At 50.4% G+C, this 20,624-nt stretch overlaps 1 protein-coding gene across 2 annotated transcripts in view; it reads left to right on the top strand.

Annotated features, from left to right (window-relative positions):
* The window catches only part of ARMC6 (armadillo repeat containing 6), a 43,258-nt gene that overhangs the window by 11,259 nt on the left and 11,375 nt on the right, over positions 1–20,624 (top strand). For both annotated transcript variants that reach the window (XM_085639359.1, XM_085639360.1), the window contains exons 3-6: positions 4,807–4,889; positions 10,575–11,145; positions 11,468–11,613; positions 19,933–20,064. In XM_085639359.1, coding sequence (XP_085495485.1) covers positions 4,807–4,889; positions 10,575–11,145; positions 11,468–11,613; positions 19,933–20,064 — 932 coding nt within the window. The remainder of the gene's footprint in view (positions 1–4,806; positions 4,890–10,574; positions 11,146–11,467; positions 11,614–19,932; positions 20,065–20,624) is intronic.

The following is a 20,624-nucleotide window of genomic DNA, read 5'->3' as shown; positions in this document are numbered from 1 at the left end:
TATTGTGAAGCAAGAAGATCAGCCTGTAAAGACTGTAAAATAGCAGAATGTTCTAGCTGCCAGCTAGACTTCGCAAAAGAAGGTTGTACCAAGGCGTAAAGCGGCTTGATACGCTGGGCATAATCAGGAATATACGTACGTCCGAAATTCAGAAAGCCCAGCAGAGATTGTAATTTTTTCAGCGTTGTAGGAGCACGCAAGCATGCGCACTTCTCCAGAAAGTGGGGAGCCAAACCCTTACCTTCATTGTTGAGCTCGTAGCCCAAAAATAACACTGTGTATTCCGCGATGTGAGACTTCGCAAAATTAAATTTGTAGCCATAGTCTGCAAAACTCACAATAATATTGTCGACTCGAGACAGATGTGGCATCAGCTCATCATCCGTGAGGTAGATATCGTCAACATAGGAGTATGCGTCGGGGTCTATTCTCTCTAAGAGAGAGACCACGCGAGCGGAAAAGACGCCAGGGCTGTTTTTATAGCCCATGGCTAATCTTGTGAACTGTTTTTGTTTGCCGCCCGAAGTAAACGCCGTCCACTGGCTTCTCAGCGTGGACAGGTTATGGCTAAAAAAGCCATTGGAGATGTCAAGTGTCGTTTTAAATCTCTTACGCACGAGACTGTCGACTAGAGCCGAGCTGTGAGTATTCTGTACCGCGCAGGTCCGGCAATGTGAGTTTAAGTGCCGGTAATCCAAAACTAAACGGTACGACCCGTCGGGCTTCGTCACAGTGAATAAAGGGTTATTCATAGGGGACACACAAGTTTCAATAACACCCTGATATTCCAATTGTTCAAGGATTGCCGCGATGTGCGGTCTAGCTTCACGACGCATGGGATATTGGGGTTGAGGCTGGGGCATAGACCGCAATGGAATCTCATGGCAGGGGGACAACCGGTCCCATCCCACCTGAGTACGATACACCGCCGGCGCAAGCGCCAGCGCCCACTCCTCAGCGTACACTTCAGCCTGGTCCTTAGGCACTGTGTGCGCAAAGGACGGGAGGATTACCTCCTCCCCTCTAGGAGCTTCTAAAATGAAAGCTGGGGGCCAATCTGCCTCCGCTAGGAGGATATCCTAGGTGGTAGTCAGATTATCCCAAAAAATCCCCTTAATTGTACGTTGTATGTCACCCTCTATTAGTAAGACTATTTCATAAAGTCTATCAGGGGGAGCCACTCTGGTGTCAGCTGTTTCAACAGTAACCAATATATCAGTTGCTGTCGCCGCCAGAAATGGACGCAGAGCTTGACGGACTATGGTAATTTCCGCTGCGCTGTCCAGTAGCGTCAGCGCCCATGTCCGGTTCCGAAGCTGTGTCCGCACTATCTGAGGCATACCTTGCCGTCAGAGCAGCCACTTTCTTCTTCTGAAACGGGGGTCTTTGTCGTGCAAATTCGTCCTGCTTGCCTTTACCCTCAGTCTGTCGGGGCTGGTCACGTGTTTGTGGAGCACCCCGACCTTTGCCACCGCCTCCGCCACCGGACTGTGAAGCCGATGTTTCCTGTGAAGAACGAGGAGAACGTTGTTCAGAAACCTGAAATCTATCAGGAGACTTAATAGTAGCACGATCACGTAGATCATAAGTGCGTTCACTACCTGACTGAACGGGAGAGGCAGGCCGAGAGCCCTGTTTCTGCTGCTGCTTTCCCTGTTGTTTTGACCGCCAATTCTGTTTCGGAAAGTTTGGACGGTCATCCTTACCAGAGGCTTCTGCCTTACCCTGCTGCTTAATTTCGGGAGTTTTGATCACAGGTTTAACTCCTAAAGAGCTACGACCCAAATCTCTGTACGCTGACGAGATTATTTTCGCAAATTCCCGCGGCTTATCCTCATCAGCAACTTTCTTCAGTTCATTACGAACTTGGAACTGCATAGCATCACCCTTAAGGTTACACATTATCATGGTAGCCACCAGGTCAAACTGTCCGAGGAGTCGCATTCCTAATTCTATCGCAGATTCCGCACCGTGATTATCTTGAACACGCTTAATAACGGAGGGCAGTACCGACATAGACGGAGTGCCAAAGCACTGCGAGTACGTCGCTGCAAAGACCTTGCCCCAGTTTACACAATCATCAATGTCGGGGACCAAGTCTTTAGGCAAACTAATGGTAAGGATCCTGTGTTTCTCCACAGGAGATGTATTCGGGTATACCGCTTCTATTTGGTCAAATTTTTCAGCAAGCCAAAAAGGGAAAACATCCCTAGTTTGGGGGCGCTTGCCCATAACAGAATTAACCATAACAGGACTAATGACCACCGCGTGGTGGTCAGTAGGTTGTCCCGCAACAGCAGGTGCCCCCGCCTGCACATTGCGAGACACGTACTGCACTAAAGCCCTATATACTGTAATAAGGGCAGTGTGTAGTACACGCAATTCAGCCACCGTCACCGTCAGGTAACGGGGATGAGGCGTAAATCCGGCTAGTATCGGCCAAGTGGCCCCTGCAATTGATTAGGGGCCCATTCTCGGCGGTATAACCGCATGGGGAAGGGCGCCATTAAACCAAATAAGATGCTGCCAAGCAGATATTGGTATTTCCTGTGTCCTATACGGTATATAGTTCGCTGGCACGGCAGTGGCAGTGTAATAATGAAAGGAGTTATCGTCCTCACTCACTGCCGGAAGCGTCACCCAAGAGTAGAACAACTCATAGGGATGAGCCGCATCGGCTCCTACCACAAAGATGACGTTCATACCAGTGTCCGGCACCCCATACTGCGTCAAATGACGTTTCAGAGCTGCACGGCTATGCGCCGCTATATCTACCGCCATAAGGACAAGCTACACTCGAAGCAATCAGTAGCACAAGGGTTCAATAACCTTTTTAATGATCAAGCTTGAAGAAACCTATATCAACAGAAATAGGTAGGTTTAAATCCGTCAGACTTGTTATCCGGAAACAAGAATGAGGGCGCTGTGGACTAATATAAGCACTACTAAGGCGTTTCAACTCATAGACCAAACGTTAGGTGCGCCATGTTGCAGGGATTCTGCTTATACACAGAACTATGCGTAGAACCCCAGGACCTCAGTGAATTGTGGTGTACCAGAAACTCACCCCAGAACCCAGTATCCGGCTAGCATAAGTGTCCCATTCGTTATCCGAGATTTGGCTCGGCGGTCCCAATGAAAAGACAACCCAGAACAAGCGACTCAGTGTACTCTCAGGAATGGTGGGAATCGGAAATACCTGTTCGTATATTATTCTCACATCAGTCCACAACAAGAATCAAATGAGACACGGTGAAAATAAAAAGAATTTATTTTTATAGACCACGTGTCCTAATATGCAGTACTTTGGCTAATACAAGCAGACAAATTATTATAATCAAAACCATCAGCATCGTTACAATACCATAGAATATAAAAGGAGTGATCATGTTATAAATGACAGTGGATGCTACCACCTTCCCTTTACTAAGAAGCTAATATTATTATTATGCTAATAAAAGGTCTCTTAGGCTTGAAGGGGGGACCCCATACCTCAAAGATCAGCTTAGTGAAATCACATCACAGGAGCATCAGGAGTCTTCTCGCAGGAAGGCTCGTCTTCGGTCTGAATATTAAACATGATGTCTGCAATATTAAAAGCACCAACTTTCAGGTATTCGCAGCTGCCCGTGTGTTATGGCTAAATAGTGGGTCGATCAACCTAGAGTGAAAACATGCATTGTCTAACAACCCAGACTGTTTGTTACACCCTGTACAGACCAAGGTCGCTGCGCAGAGCTCGGGATGGTAACAACAGATTGCTTCCGTGTGAGGCAAAGCGCGAGTCAGCAGTTTGTTTAAACAATAACATGTAGACGCAGTGTCGTGTGCAAAAGCAGCACGATGGCTTTCTAACATCTAACGTGGTTATGCTAACTTAACAATGCATATACGTATTAAGGGAGTCCTTACTACACTCTCATTGAGTTTTCCAATGGTGTCTGCTATTGAGTTGGCTGACAAACTGATTAAGGGCCGGCAATAAGTCTGATTGTAGCTTGTGTTCTACAGTGAATCTGTATTAAACATTATTGAAATACACAAGACAGTCAATAAGGCTACCAGATTTTCATACTGACCATCCTACTTGTCATCGAAATAGTACAGTAATTTAAATCAAAATGCAAAATAAACCATTGGGGCCTATTTGGAGATTTCCTGACATGCCAGAGCCTCTGAAAGTAGTCCCTGGTATAAGATATTGTCATACATCACTTTTGCTCCTGTGATGGCTGTAACTAGAATGGTTCATGCTGTTTTATTTATGAAGGTTTGCAAAATGACAGCTGACAGGGAGATCTGCAAACACAAACCAGCCTGGAAGGAATCTGATTATTTCCACCAGGCTGTATAACATTGCCAGAGAGCAGGATCCTAAATGTACCTCTTGTCATATATCGTGTGACGTATGTATTAGTTTGTGATCTCATTAAGCCCGATGCCTTGGGTGTGTTGCTTTGCCAATATCTTTTCATGATGTTCCAAGCAGATCCTGTTCTTTCTGAGGGAAGCACTTACTCTTAAGTGGTGTTTCTGAATTGATAAAATGAATAATTGTTTTGCGCAGAATTGTGTAAGTGGACGCCACACTGTACATTTGTTTTTTCCACAGTGTTTCTTACTGCACTCCGGCCACTTCGGAGCGCTCTGAATAATATGTTAGATGTAAGAACCACATAAATACCTTTTGGAATTTAACTGCACCGGCTATTCTGATACCTGTATTTCCTTGTCTTTTGATTAATATGTAATTAAATCTCCATGTTTTAACTCCTAGCCTGGTACCTTTTCCCTGTTTTGTTCCAGGAGTGGATTTGAGTAATATTGTCAAGGCTGTACGGACGTCCACAGGCGAGAATGAAGGCGGCCCAACCCATCCCATTCTTCAGGTAGAGTCCATAAAAAAAAAAGATTGTTCGAAATACAGTACTGCAAATGATCAGAATACTAGGATAAACAGTGATCTCTAACAGAGCTTTCTCCGGGCTCAATCAGGAGCTTTCTGGCCAGAGTGCTGTGCTGCAGGGGGCCCCTGGAGCATGGGGGCCCCCGCACCTCGGGGTCTGCAGGGGCCTGTGTTACGCCCCTGATAAACAACTAAGTCAATGTTTTGGCTATTGCTTCAGCCTTTGTGAACTTCTTTCCATGTAAGGGTGGAGGCCTTGCGCTATTTATGAACATCAGATATCCCTTTAAGAGCTCCTAGCAAAATAGCTGTTCCCTATTAGTTTTTTCCCACAAAACCTATTGAAAATTAAGTTTTGGGTTGTGACCCACCTGTCCTTCCTTTTTGGAGTAAGGTGGCCAAGCACCTTATAGGAAGAGTTGGCACCCTGTAAAGCACATCTGCCAAAATAGCGCTTTCCCTGTAAGAGTGCTCTTTGTACAAGATGAAAAATCCACGTGTCAGCCTCAGCGAGCCTGCTTTCTAGAACCACAAGGTCATACACCTAATACAAAGATCAGGAACACTCTGGTATAGGAGCGGTTTCTATATTAAAGTGCCCCCATTTCACTATGAAATTCAAAGGTTGCTACCAAGTGGACGGATGTCATAATTGTAATACTCGTAAATGATTCAGCAACTAAAATGAGCAATAACGACATTGTGTTCCAGACTCCCAATGTATCTAGTCCTAGAGAAACTGAGGGGGAGCACAGCCAGATTTCACAAAGCTGTTGTTGTTTGCAGAGGAGGCCTGCACTGCCCAGTCTGCCTCCACTTTGAGTATATGTTGGTGAGCCTCTCCACCTTTGAGCACTTATCCTGACAGTCTGCTTCTACCGACACTCACAACTGCTGGGACCAGCTGAGCAATGATAGACTGTCCGGCACATGAGAAATTTCCAATTACCTTGTATTCACGGACACCTCTGTATTCTTTTCTTGAGGAATAGAGAAGCACCTCACTGTGGCATTAACTACTTCCACAAACAGCAGGCGACGAAGTGACTTGTCTTTAACTTCTACAGACGCACACAAGACAAACAAGCATTTGCAATGCAATAGGTCTCGCATTTATAAGAGTTTGAGCTATTGGCATTGTAAAATTACAATGCCTTTCATTTATGTTTTGGTTTTAAAACAAATGAAAGGCATTGTCATTTACAATGTCAGTAGCACAAACTCGCATAAAAGCAGTGTGTGGAGTGCAGCATTGTGCGGCGTGCAGCAGTGTGTGGCGTGCAGCAGTGTGCGGCATGCAGCAGTGTGCGGCGTGCAGCAGAGTGAGACGTGCAGCAGTGTGCGGCGTGCAGCAGTGTGTGGCGTGCAGCAGTGTGCGGCGTGTAGCAGTGTGTGGCGTGCAGCAGTGTTTCGTGTAGCAGTGGTAGGCATGCAGCACTGTGTGGCGTGCAGCAGTGTGCTGCGTGCAGCAGTGTGCTGCGTGCAGCAGTGTGCGGCGTGCAGCAGTGTGCTGCGTGCAGCAGTGTAGTGCAGCATGCAGCAGTGAGTAATGCAGCAGTGTGCAGCAGTGTGTGGCGTGCAGCATGCAGCAGTGTGTGCCGTGCAGCAGTGTGTGGAGTGCAGCAGTGTTTCGTGTAGCAGTGTGTGGCGTGCAGCAGTGTGTGGCGTGCAGCAGTGTGTGGCGTGCAGCAGTGTGCAGCATGCAGCAGTGAGTAATGCAGCAGTGTGTGGCGTGCAGCAGTGTGTGGCGTGCAGCAGTGTGCGGCGTGCAGCAGTGTGCTGCGTGCAGCAGTGTCGTGCAGCATGCACTAGTGAGTAATGCAGCAGTGTGCAGCAGTGTGCGGCGTGCAGCAGTGTGTGCCGTGCAGCAGTGTGTGGAGTGCAGTAGTGTGTGGAGTGCAGCAGTGTTTCGTGTAGCAGTGTGTGGCGTGCAGCAGTGTGTGGCGTGCAGCAGTGTGTGGCGTGCAGCAGTGTGCAGCATGCAGCAGTGAGTAATGCAGCAGTGTGTGGCGTGCAGCAGTGTGTGGCGTGCAGCAGTGTGCGGCGTGCAGCAGTGTGCTGCGTGCAGCAGTGTCGTGCAGCATGCACTAGTGAGTAATGCAGCAGTGTGCAGCAGTGTGCGGCGTGCAGCAGTGTGTGCCGTGCAGCAGTGTGTGGAGTGCAGTAGTGTGTGGAGTGCAGCAGTGTTTCGTGCTGCAGTGTGCAGCAGTGTGCGGCGTGCAGCAGTGTGCGGCGTGCAGCAGTGTGTGGCGAGCAGCAGTGTGTGGCATGCAGCAGTGTGTGGCGTGCAGCGGCATGCAGCAGTGTGTGGCGTGCAACAGTGTGCGGCGTGCAGCAGTGTGTGGCGTGCAGCAGTGTGTGGCGTGCAGCAGTGTGTGGCATGCAGCAGTTTGAGGCGTGCAGCAGTGTTGCGTGTAGCAGTGTGGGGCATGCAGCACTGTGTGGCGTGCAGCACTGTGTGGCGTGCAGCCGTGTGCGGCGTGCAGCGTGCAGCAGTGTCGTGCAGCATGCAGCAGTGAGTAATGCAGCAGTGTGTGGCGTGCAGCAGTGTGTGGCGTGCAGCAGTGTGTGGCGTGCAGCAGTATTTCGTGCAGCAGTGTGTGGCGTGCAGCAGTGTGTGGCGTGCAGCAGTGTGTGGCGTGCCGCAGTGTGTGGCGTGCAGCAGTGTTTCGTGTAGCATTGTGCGGCGTGCAGCAGTGTGTGGCGTGCAACAGTGTGTGGCGTGCAGCAGTGCAGTGTGTGGCGTGCAGCAGTGTGTGGCGTGCAGCAGTGTTTCGTGTAGCAGTGTGCGGCGTGCAGCAGTGTGCGGTGTGCAGCAGTGTACGGTGTGCAGCAGTGTGCGGCGTGCAGCAGTGTGTGGCGTGCAGGGGCATGCAGCAGTGTGTGGCATGCAGCAATGTGTGGCGTGCAACAGTGTGCGGCGTGCAGCAGTGTGAGGCGTGCAGCAGTGTGAGGCGTACAGCAGTGTGAGGCGTGCAGCAGTGTGAGGCGTGCAGCAGTGTGAGGCGTGCAGCAGTGTGAGGCGTGCAGAAGTGTGCTGCGTGCAGCATTGTGCTGCGTGCAGCAGTGTCGTGCAGCATGCAGCAGTGAGTAATGCAGCAGTGTGCGGCGTGCAGCAGTGTGCGGCGTGCAGCAGTGTGCGGCGTGCAGCAGTGTGTGCCGTGCAGCAGTGTTTCGTGTAGCATTGTGTGGCGTGCAGCAGTGTGTGGCGTGCAGCAGTGTGTGGCGTGCAGCAGTGTTTCGTGTAGCAGTGTGAGGCATGCAGCACTTTGTGGCATGCAGCGGCGTGCAGCAGTGTCATGCAGCAGTGAGTAATGCAGCAGTGTGTGGCATGCAGCAGTGTGTGGCATGCAGCAGTGTGCCGTGCAGCAGTGTGTGGCGTGCAGCAGTGTGTGGCGTGCAGCGTTACGTGTACCAGTGTGCGGCGTGCAGCAGTGTGCGGCGTGCAGCAGTGTGCGGCGTGCAGTAGTGGGTGGCGTGCAGCAGTGTGCTGCAGTGTCGTGCAGCATGCAGCAGTGAGTAATGTAAATGTAGTGCATTTATATAGCGCTCCGCACCACCCCGAAAGGGTCTCTCAGGCGCTCTGCACATACCGCTGTGGAACCCTTCCTGACCTTTCCCTGTGAAGTGCCCACTCCTGGGCACCCCCAAGGTGAAGCCAGGCATCCTAGTGCTTTTGGGGCCGTTGTGGAGATTAAGCAAGCTATTGCCCAGAGTTGCAGAGTGGTACCCATGATTAGAATAGGCACCGGGCGAGAATTATTGGGTCCCGGGAAATTGAGCCCAAGACCCGCCAAGGCGGGAATTGAACCGTGGTCCGGGCCAGACCTCTGCATCTGGGTCTGCCGCTCTAACCATTGAGCCACACTTCTCCACTAGTAATGCAGTAATGCAGCAGTGTGCATCAGTGTGTGGCGTGCAGCAGTGTGTGGCGTGCAGCAGTGTGTGGCGTGCAGCAGTGTGTGGCGTGCAGCAGTGTTTCGTGTAGCATTGTGCGGCGTGCAGCAGTGTGTGGCGTGCAGCAGTGTGTGGCGTGCAGCAGTGTGTGGCGTGCAGCAGTGTTTCGTGTAGCAGTGTGCGGCGTGCAGCAGTGTGCGGCGTGCAGCAGTGTGTGGCGTGCAGCAGTGTGAGGCGTGCAGCAGTGTGAGGGCATGCAGCAGTGTGAGGCGTGCAGCAGTGTGCGGCGTGCAGCAGTGTGCGGCATGCAGCAGTGTGCAGCATGCAGCAGTGAGTAATGCAGCAGCGTGCAGCAGTGTGCGGCGTGCAGCAGTGTGCGGCGTGCAGCAGTGTGCGGCGTGCAGCAGTGTGAGGCGTGCAGCAGTGTGAGGCGTGCAGCAGTGTCTTCGTGTAGCAGTGTGCGGCGTGCAGCAGTGTGTAATGCAGCAGTGTGCGCAGCAGTGTGTGGCGTGCGGTAGTGTGCGGCATGCAGCAGTGTGCGGCGTGCAGCAGTGTGTGGCGTGCAGCAGTGTGTGGCGTGGTTTGTAAACAACAAGAAAAGCAGACATCAAAGGAAGGGTGGGAGGGAACGAGCATATGGGGTGTGAGTTATAACGAAAGTTAATTGTTGTAAGAGGGGATGCAGGAAGTGAGGCTGAGCGCGCGCTGGCGAAAGCAGTCTGCTGCTTTCAAGTCCGATGCCAGCTTCGCGCTTGAATGCCTCACATGCACTGGCCATAAACCGCACTGGCCATAAACTGCATTCCTAAGGTTTTGTGCCCCTTACTAAATCTCTCTGAATGCGTGAGGCGGCGCACACACAGGAAGTAGCTGGTGGCAAATGGAATGCGCGTGGTTGTGTGCGTAACTGCCACCCGATCCGCCTGGGAAGCCTTTGGGAGCATTTCCTGAAGCCCCTACATAAGTCTCGCTGTGCGATCGCTTACGCGATAGCCAGGCGAGACCTAAAAATAGACCCCTTTGCCTCCTGCCAGATGACACAGCCCATTGCCACTCGAACCGCAGTGTGCCGGTGAAGGAGACCTGCTTCCCTGGATTGAGCCAAGATTTGATTGACATTCCACTGAGACAATAGAATAAGAGGGCTTACCCAAATAAATCAAATACTCCATGAGACTCACCCAGAGCACCTCCTGTGTATGTTGATTTAGGTTGTTCACTTGCAAACTGGCTAAAGTTGTGTGCAGCCAGACCTAAAAATCAGTATGGGTTAGGTTGAATTTTCTAACGTGAGTGAGAACTATGTAGGTGTTTATTAGAATAGATTTATAGTGCTACTTCTGATGTGTATTGGGATGAGGTTTGATTATAAATTATCCATGTGAACTTTTGTAGTGCGCATGCTGCTGCCGAGTAAATGTCTCTCGACTGCTTGCAGAAGAAGCTGCATTAAAAGCACACTGAACAAAAGCCCTTCGGTGTGCAGCATGCTTTTCCCACTGTCCCCTACTGTGTATCAGGCTTGTTCTGAGCTCTGGTGAGAGTGAATGACTGACTCAGTGGGTGTTTGATAGTTTGTCAACCTGCTGAGACACCCATTCAAGCTACCACCTAGTGCTTCTACGAGAACTTTTTTAGTGAAATTGATAACATTCCAAAGCTGTCATTGGACTATGAAATGTGTCAGGTGGATACCGGTGGTTACTGGAGAGTCTGTATGGCAGTTATTGAATACACCGTTTGTAGCTAATTTGTTTTTCTCCTTTTTTAGACTTTGGAGGCCCTGAAGAAGTCTGTAGATTCCGAAGATCTCATTGAGATTGGAGAAAATCTTATTAACTTCAGTGACGAGTGCCGGCAGGGGTTGGCCCACCGTTGTCTGGTTGCCGACAAGAACGCATACCCTGTAGTGCTGGCAGCCTGGAAGTTGTCTCCAGTGGATCGGGACTTTTCACTGAAAGCCCTGTGCGCACTCTCCTCCCTGACGGATGGGCAGCCTGACCTGCTAGAGCCGGTAGGGCAGAAACTGCTGCTTTCAACACTGAGTGAAAATACTCATGATGCAGAGCTGACATTAGTGGGGATTCGATTGGTTCGCCATGTGTCCCTTAAGCACGAGAACAATCGCCAGAGCCTAGTGAAGGCTGGCATCCTCCCACTATTGACTGGGGCACTGGTGCAGCACATCACAGAGGCGGATGTGGTTCGGGAGGCTGCATCAGCGCTGAGGATCTTGACTTTCGATGATGACATAAGGGTTCCCTTTGGCAATGCCCATGACCATGCCAAGATGATCGTAACAGAGAATAATGGGTTAAAGGTCATCATTGATGCTGCAAAAGGTATTATGAACTCTTACAGCATTGTACGTCTCATCGCCATGGTTATGTGGGCGGATAATGGGGAGGGAAAACATAGCATATGTATTGCAAAAAGCCACACCTAAAGACAAATACCAGAGACTGAAAGACACCAGCACAGAAATTCAGATTAAATGAGTGAAATTAATGTTAATTACCACATTATTGTAGATGGAAATATCTTGGAAAATATTAGACAGGACTTCTCTTACATGGTAAGATTAGTGCATAGTACCCTGTGTCTTTCGATATTTTTGTTTGGTAATGTTCTTTATTTTTTCTCCTTCCTTCTACTTGTTCTCAGCGTTTATGGACAACCCCAGCGTACTGAGCGAGCTGTGTGCCACATTGGCCCGCCTCGTGGTGCGCAATGAATTTTGCCAGGAAGTGGTTGACCTTGGAGGCCTAAATTTCATGGTGGCCTTACTGGCAGACTGCATAGATCACAAGGTATGGAATGACATGTTTCAGGGATCTAGAATGCAGTGAGTATGATTAACAAGGGAACACGTAGATACACTAAGGACACCCCAAAAGAGAAGTGCTCCTTTCCATTCCCACCACCAGCTTGTGGTCCTTGATGCGGGCCTTTGTCCTGCTCCCAGCATCGTGGCCCTTGCAGCCTTTTCTGTTTCTAGCCAGATGTCATCTGTGAGCGCTAGCCATCTGTAAGCTAGAATGCTATGCTCCTTGGGTCAAGTATTCAGTTTACCGTTTGCCCTTCTACCTAGTTGCTGCACATAAGAGGTCCCCAGATCTACCCCACATGAGAAGCACCACAAGTCATTGTTTCCAAGACAGCCCGCTGCAGTGTACTTATGAGATGGGAGCATTTATCTCCTGCCCCAGAGTTATCATATTGTCTTATTTCAACCCATAAAAAACTTAGCCTGAATCCGCTGTTTAAAAGGCACATGGATTGGGGTGACCTAGTTTAAATTTTGTGGACACTGTGACATGATTCCTTTTCCAGGTTGACCATAGATGTTGATTTTGTGCTGAGAAATGTTCTGGATAGAGGCTGTTCTTCACAGGAAGGAAAGCTCCTCATACTTTGCACGATCTGCCACCAGATATTTTGCACTGCTCACCAGCAGCTGGGACTGCCTGTAGGCAAAAGCTTCTCATTAAACCCTTGTGTCCGCATCCAACGCTAAGCACCGCCTTCATATTGCCCAACAGTGCCGGATCCTTTTAATGTCTACCAGTGTCAGTTTCTCTGCTGTCCATTGGTAATCATCACTGACATCACTCGTCACCCCCCGCCACAGCTCCTCACTTTACACCGCCCAGCATTGTCATTTCTCATTAGGCCGCCCTTGGTAGCTCCCAAGTCTGCCTCCCAGTGCCAGATTTTCAAGTTGGTCACACTGTCTACTCCTCAAACTTCATGCCTAACCAAGGGCCCACCTGTGCTAGCTACTTCTGATGGATACATCTGCCAGTGGATTCCTCACCTTGTGAATATCCCCTGCGCCAGCATTCCACGGAACTTTTCTTCCCCAGCATTCCACGTTGACGTGGACGATGTCATAATACACCGGCTCCGCTCGCGACTCCGATCGACGTCACCGGAGCCATAAGAAGCCCACGTCGGCGTGATGACGTCAGTTCCCTTTTTTCCGCGCCTTCGACGCGCAACGGTTTTTTCTCCAGTGCTACTTTGTAGTTTGGTCGTGTACCTCTGTTTATTCGACTATGTCTTCGACTAGGAAGTCGGGCTTTAAGCCCTGTAGGGAGTGTGGAGGCTTGATGTCGATAACGGATCCTCAACAGAATTGTTTATGGTGCCTCTCCTCGGAACATGATATGGAGGAGTGCGGATGCTGTAGGAGCATGAACCCGAAGGCACTCAAGGAAAGGAAGACCAAGCTCTTCATGAAGAAGATTGGTGAGGAAAAAAGAGGGAGGAAGAAGGAGAGATCGAAGAGAGAGTCATCGACTTCGAGGTCGTCGAGGTCGAAGAAACACCATAAAAAGAGTAAACATTCTAGACGTCGATCCTCGAAGTCCAAGAAGTCGAAGTCGAGGTCGAGGTCGGCTTCGTCTCATCGACGTCGGAGTAAAGGTTTGTCTCCTTCACCTTCAAGGTCTCCGGAGGGTTCTCCTTCGAGGAAGCAGACTTCGAATCAGTCTCCGACGAGGTCTTCGGCTCCGTCTAAGACGTCGACTCCGGTTCGTGTGGAGTCGGATGCTTCTATGCATGAGGAGCAGGAAGAGTCGGTTTCAGTACCTGAAGATTCTGAGGCTCCAGTGGAGGATATTGCGGAGCCGGTGCCGGAGGCCCCACAAGAGGTTCCTTTGCCTCAGTTCCCGGCCCCAGGTACGGATTCGGCAAATTTCTTGAATGCTATGTATGGCATTTTTAATAGGGCGGCCTACCCATCCGGAGCACCAGCTGGTCCCGTGGGTCCGATGGCCTTTACGATGGGGGTGCCTCAGCAGTATGCTCAGGCCCCCTTTATGCCCTTTATGCCGATGGCGCCTTCTTGGCAGTTTCCGGCGCCGTCTGGGGATCCGATTCGACCTCGGAAGGTTCGGCAGGCTTCGGAGCCTCCTTCGACGCCGAGACTGGCTCCATCGACGCCGAAGCCGACTCCATCGACGTCGAGGCTGACTCCATCTGCGCCGTGTCTGGCGCCGTCGACGCCGGTTCCTCTGGTTCCTCCGACGCCGCGTACGACGTCGCCGACGTCGGTACCTCGAATCCGGTCGAGGAGGGAAGCCCAGAGGGTGTTGGAGGAAAGAAGATTTCGAGAGGTGGAAAAAGGTGAGGTTGATTCTTCTTCGGACGAATTCGAGGGCATTGAGGAAGCCAGTGGGCTGGATACGACCCCAGAGTGGGAACATACATCTGCCACGTCTTCTCCACCTCATGAGTTGGCTCCCTATCACGTAGTGATTAAGAAAGCAGCGGAGCTTCTGGATTTACAGCTGCCTTCTGTAGAGTACAAATCCAATCTGCTCACAGAGGTGTTACATTCTCCGTCTTCGACATCGGAGCCCTTGTTGCCTTTCAATGAGGCCATATTGGAGCCGGTATTAGAGGTATGGAAGAAGCCTCTTTCTTCTCCTGCAGTGTGTAGACAGGTGGCAAGAAGGTACAAGGTTGCACCAGGGGATCCTGACTTTTTATCCGCTCATCCGTCCCCGGACAGTTTGGTTGTGCAGGCTTCATGCTCCAAGCATGCTTCCAGTGCCTTTCCTCAGTCTCCAGCTGACAGGGAGTCTAAAAAGGCTGATCAGGCAGCCAAGAAGACCTTTTCGACAGGAAGCATGGCGTTAAAGTCGACTAATGCTACATGCCTGCTGGGACGTTACGTGCACGCTCTAATGGATTCCATTAAGTCCTTGGCTCCTAAGTTGCCTGAAGGGGATAAGTCATCCTTCATGGAGGTTGTAGCGGACACTCAGGCGGCTGCCAGGCAAGTTATCCAGTCAGGGTTGGATACTGCGGACTCCGTGGCAAGGATCATGGGGTCTTCTGTTGCTGTAAGAAGGCAGGCTTGGCTCCGTAACTCTGGTTTCTCAGCGGATGTTCAAGCTACGCTGGTCGATCTTCCATTTGATGGTCAGAAGCTGTTTGGGGAGAAAGCGGACTCTGCCCTTCAGCGTTTTAAGGACAGCCGGTTGACTGCAAAATCCTTGGGCCTGCAAGTACCGGCAAAGGGTTCGACCTTTCGAAAATTTAGGGGCTTTGGGCGATCGTCTTTTCGCTCTTACCGGCAGCCCCAGCAGCAGCAGCAGCAGCAGCAGAATCCCCTCTATAGGTCCTATAGAGGGAGGCAAAGGGGTCGGAGAGGTTCTGGACGCAACCCCTCTTCTTCCTCCTCCTCTGCTCCCAATGAGGCCTCAGGGAAGCAGCCCTAGATCCCCCATCCCGGATCATGTAAGACCTGTGGGGGGTCGGGTGTCCTACTTTCTGCGGGGTTGGAAATCGGTTACAACAGACCTTTGGGTTTTGAACCTCGTGGAGACTGGGTACGCCCTTCCCTTTCGGGAGTTTCCTCCCCCTTACCCTCCTTGCCAAGGTTATTGCTCGGAAGACCATCTGCTTCTCCTGCAGAAAGAAGTTCTAGCCTTGCTTCAAAAGGGTGCGATAGAGGTGGTTCCAGAGCAGGAAAGGGGTCAGGGATGCTACTCCCGTTATTTCCTGATTCCCAAAAAGGACGGCAGATTGCGTCCTATACTGGACCTCAGAATCTTGAACTTTTACCTGAGACAGGAGAAATTCAAGATGCTGACCCTTGCGCAGGTTCTTCAAGCGTTGCAGCAAGGAGACTGGATGGTGTCGCTCGACTTGCAGGACGCGTACTTCCATGTCCCAATCCTGAAGTCGCACAGGAAGTATCTCCGTTTTACGGTTGGGTCGCAACATTACCAGTTTGCGGTCCTCCCGTTTGGTCTTACTACCGCACCTCGAGTCTTCACATAGGTGATGGCAGGGGTGGCTGCTCATCTCAGGAGGTCGGGGATTCCGGTTTTTCCCTACCTGGACGACTGGCTTCTGAAGGCAGAGTCCCCAGAGATGGTGCGGCGTCATCTGCAGGTGACAACTCAGCTGTTGTTCGACTTGGGTTTTTCAATCAATGTGCCCAAATCTCACCTGGTGCCCTCTCAACGCAACCTGTTTATAGGGGCAGTACTGGACACTACTGTGTGTCGAGCATTCCCTCCTCCTCAAAGGATTCTCGACATTCAGGAGATGGTCCCTTTATTCCACAGTGGAGCGGTTGTTCCAGTTCTGAAGGTCCTTCGTCTGCTCGGTCTGTTCGCTTCCTGCATTCTGTTGGTCAACCATGCACGCTGGCACATGAGGGCGCTCCAGTGGTGCCTCCGCAAGCAGTGGTGTCAGCACAACGGGGATCTCAGGGAGTCAGTCAAGATCTCCAGAGAAGCTGCAGCGGATCTGTCTTGGTGGAGTGTAGAGGGCAATCTGTCGCAGGGAAAGCCCTTCCATCTATCTCCATCGGTGGCCACAGTGATAACGGATGCATCCACCTTAGGGTGGGGTGCGCATCTGGGGGACCTGGAGATCAAGGGTGTGTGGTCTCCGGAGGAAAGGTTGCTTCACATCAACCTTCTTGAATTGCGGGCGATTCGTTTGGCGCTCAAGGCCTTCCTCCCTTCCCTTCGCGGTCAGTCGATTCAAGTCCTGACAGACAACACGACCGCGATGTGGTATGTCAACAAGCAGGGAGGTGTGGGGTCTCTTTGTCTATGCAGAGAGGCCTTACGTCTATGGTCCTGGGCTCAGGACCATCAGATTTGTCTGATGGCAAATCATCTGGCCGGGGTGCTGAACGTGCGTGCGGACAGTCTCAGTCGGCAGTTCTCCGCCGACCACGAGTGGAGGCTCCATCCGGAGGTAGTTCGTCACGTCTTTCGGACGTGGGGATCTCCTCGGGTGGATCTGTTTGCCACTTTCGAGAACACGCACTGCCCGTCAATCTGCAGTCTCCAGTATCCGATGCAGGGGGCGTTGGGGGACGCGTTTCAGTTGAGTTGGGGCTCACGACTCCTTTACGCGTTTCCTCCCATACCCTTGATTCCTCGTGTTCTGAGGAAGATTCGCCAAGACCGGGCCCAAGTCATATTGGTCGCCCCGGATTGGCCAAGAAGGGTGTGGTATACGGATCTTCTCCACCTCTCCTCGTGCCCTCCGCTCCGTCTCCCTCTGAGGGCAGACCTCCTCTCGCAGTCGGAGGGGCAGGTTCTACACCCCCACCTCCAGAGCTTACACCTTCATGCCTGGAGATTGAACGGGGCAACCTGAGTTCCTTCTCTCTCCCACCTGATGTGGTGGATGTTATTTTATCGGCCAGGCGACACTCCACCAAGTCCGTTTACTCCTACAGGTGGTCTAAATTTGTAAAATGGTGTGGAGAGAGGTCCGTTGACCCTTTAAAAGCCCATCTTTCTGATGTTCTCCAGTTTGCTCTTTCCTTGGCTCAGCAGGGCTGTGCTGTGGCTACGGTTAAGGGCTATCTTTCGGCCTTATCGGCTTTTCTGTGCCTTCCGGATCAACCATCACTTTTCAAGTCCCCGGTTGTTCTGAGGTTCATCAAGGGCCTTACAAACATGTTTCCTCCCTCTCCATTTGTAATGCCTCAGTGGGACCTTAATCTTGTTTTAACCTTTCTAATGGGGTCCCCTTTTGAGCCTCTTCATACTTGTCCTTTGAGGCTGTTATCATTTAAGGTGGTTTTTCTTGTGGCCATAACCTCGGCAAGGAGGGTGAGTGAGCTTCAGGCTCTTAGTTCCAATCCTCCTTTCCTTACCTTGCATGCTGTAAGGATGGTTCTCAGGACCAGGGCTGCTTTCCTGCCAAAGGTAGTCACTCCGTTTCATTTGGGGCAGTCCATTACTCTCCCTGTTTTCTACCCTCCTCCTCACCCTTCCAAAGAGGAGTAAAGACTCCATCGTTTGGACCCGAAGAGGGCTGTTAGTTTTTATCTGGATAGAACCAAGGACTTTCGCCTTGATGACCAGCTCTTTATTGGCTACATTGGTCGTTCTAAGGGGAAGGCGGTGCACAAGCGCACGCTGTCAAGATGGATAATTCTGACCATCAAGATCTGCTACGCCCTGGCTGGTAAGACTCCTCCTGATGGTATTAGAGCGCATTCAACTAGAGCTAAAGCCTCTACATCTGCTTTGGCCCGGGGTGTTCCTGTGGCAGATATTTGTAAAGCCGTGACTTGGGCCTCCCTCCATACTTTCGCAAAGCATTATTGCTTGGACTCTGAGATGAGGAGGGAGGGCCACTTCGCGCGCTCTGTATTACAGGACTTTCTGGTATAGGAAGGTGGACACCCTCCTCCGGGAGTGGGGACTGCTGTGGGAATCTATTCACAAGGTGAGGAATCCACTGGCAGATGTATCCATCAGAAGAACAAGTTACTTACCTTCGGTAACGCTTTTTCTGGTGGATACAGTATCTGCCTGTGGATTCCTCACTGACCCACCCGCCTCCCCGTTGTCCACCTTTGTATACCATGAAATAGGTCTTGTTGATATGCTTTTATGCTTTGTTGTGCAATTGTAGGAAATGCTTGTTTATTTAGCATTCTTTTCCTTTGTATGCTATGCATATGTGTTGGTGTATTGTATACTGTGTATACTTTGAGTCTGTCGTTAGTCCACCTGTTCGCCTCGAAGGCACGGGGAAAAAATGGGTGGAACTGACGTCATCACGCCGACGTGGACTTCTTATGGCTCCGGTGACGTCGATCGGAGTCGCGAGCGGAGCCGGTGTATTATGACGTTGTCCACGTCGACGTGGAATGCTGGGGAAGAAAAGTTCCGTGGAATGCTGGCGCAGGGGATATTCACAAGGTGAGGAATCCACAGGCAGATACTGTATCCACCAGAAAAAGCGTTACCGAAGGTAAGTAACTTGTTCGTATGCACCCACAAATATTGCATCCTGTCTACCAATGGCAGAATCTCAAATTGCCAACTGGTGCCGCACTGCTCACAGTACCAGCTTCTCCCCCTATCACTTAGTGCCACTTTCTTACACTGCCCACAATGCTTTCAGTGCCAGCATCTGACACAGTCTAGGAGTGCCCCCTTTTCACATTGGCCTGCAGTACCATGGTGAAAAGTGGTGATGTCAAGATTGTGTCAATCATTTTGGAGCTGGACCGGTTGATCTGCCTTTAAGTGACATGCAGTTTACATTTCAAGATCTTTCCATGATACGTGTGTTTCAAGAGAAAATGGCACATGTTGAGTTTGAGGAGAGTTGCCTGTCTATTAATTATTCTGCAAATCGAGATGGAGTTTACTGCTTTGTAGTTGGTTGTGCCCAGCCCTGAGGCTAATCATGATTTATGCAGAAAAGTTATAAAAAAAGATGATGTTTATGAGCTGTAAAAATGACCACACCCTCATGGGTGTATGGGATGCCTGCCGGGAAGGGAGAATGGGTAGTCACTGATGAGTGTTTTTAATTGGTTGCTTTGTTCTTACACTGTATTTTGTTAAGACTGGCCCATTGTAGGAGAATGCTGCCCGCTGGGTGAACTGGCGCGTGGGTGGGGACACAGGAAGCTACTGACTGCTTCAGGGGGAAATTGCATTAAATCATGATAGCATGGCCTTAGACTGCGTGGAATTTAATTGCAAAAGAATTCCCAACTAAGAGCACAAGAGGGGACCTCTTTTTGATTGAACATCTGAACTGTCTGGAAAAAACACCACCAGAGACATTTTTGGGAGAGGTATTTGTACCTCTGCGATGGGAATGTCTGGTCATTGTAGCAGGCGAGCTAAAGGAGGGTGTTGCCTGTGCCAGGGCATTCCTTGGAGGTTAAATGGCTACTGGTGCCAGTTCTACACATTTAGGCCGAAAGAAACCAACCTTGGAGGCATTCTAGGAATCTTACCCACTCTAGTGCCAGTTGTTCTGGGTATGGTGAACCTAGCCAGACAGGCTATACATGGAAGGAAGTTGTATGCCTTACCTGCCATGTGAGCTTTCATGTTCTTGTAGCTGGTAAGAAATAGAGCTTCTGGGTCTTTCTAGTTTAGTGGAAGCTACACCAACCTGTGCAGCCTATAAAAAGTGCGGCAGATGAACTCAATTTAGTGTTAATGGCAAGTGGAGACTTACTGCATGAGCCTGAAAGGTGGAGGTTACGGGTTGTGCAGCGGGGGTGGTGGTGGCTGAGGTTTAGGTTACCTAAAAGCACCAGAAATCTGTACTGTAACTATTTTGTAAATCTCTAATAAGCAACTTGAATTGTTTTATGTTGGGAACAGGATTTGGTAAAGCAGGTGCTGAGCGGAATTAAAGCTGTTGCTGGGAACGACGATGTGAAAGATGCGATTGTCAACACAGGAGGCACAGATTTGGTCATTCTGGCTATGAACCGCCACCTCTCCAACCCACAGGTTTGTCTGTCTTCAATTTGCCATTTTACACTCGTAGACGTGTACTGTCTAAATATCAAGTTTTCAATATCGACCTGCACTTGTATTGACTCGACAGCATCGACAATGAATCGTGATGGTAGGTAGATTTGATGTTAAGAATAATAAATCCGCACATTCCTATGTATGCTTTACCCTTACAGTATTTTGGTAGTTGGTATATATGCAGTTTGTTTTGCCAGGCCTAGGGGCTTGTGCAGTGCTGATGACTCTTTGAAAATGAGCAGTGCCGCCCCCACGAATGTAAGCAGGTGCTGTGACGGAGTCTGTCGCATGTCTGGAAGAGGCAGCTCTCTGGCATTCACTACAGTTGAAGAGGCCCCTTGTCATCTCTACCAGACTTTGAGTCCTTGTCCTTCTGTGAAATGATTTCCTTGGAAGGAAGTCCACATCTGAAAGTTTATCAGGCCATTCCCTAGTCTTATTGTTTGTGCTTCGCATCCCACGAGCAGACCTAGCAAGTGGAACATGGTAAAGTCTTTGGCCAGGCAACTGATTGTTACAATAGTATACCCTGATCT

This window comes from Triturus cristatus, chromosome 12 (assembly GCF_964204655.1).
Source record: "Triturus cristatus chromosome 12, aTriCri1.1, whole genome shotgun sequence".
Lineage (NCBI taxonomy): Eukaryota > Metazoa > Chordata > Amphibia > Caudata > Salamandridae > Triturus > Triturus cristatus.
The sequence above is the reverse complement of the archived record's forward strand: the minus strand, read 5'-3'. Positions and strand labels throughout refer to the sequence as shown.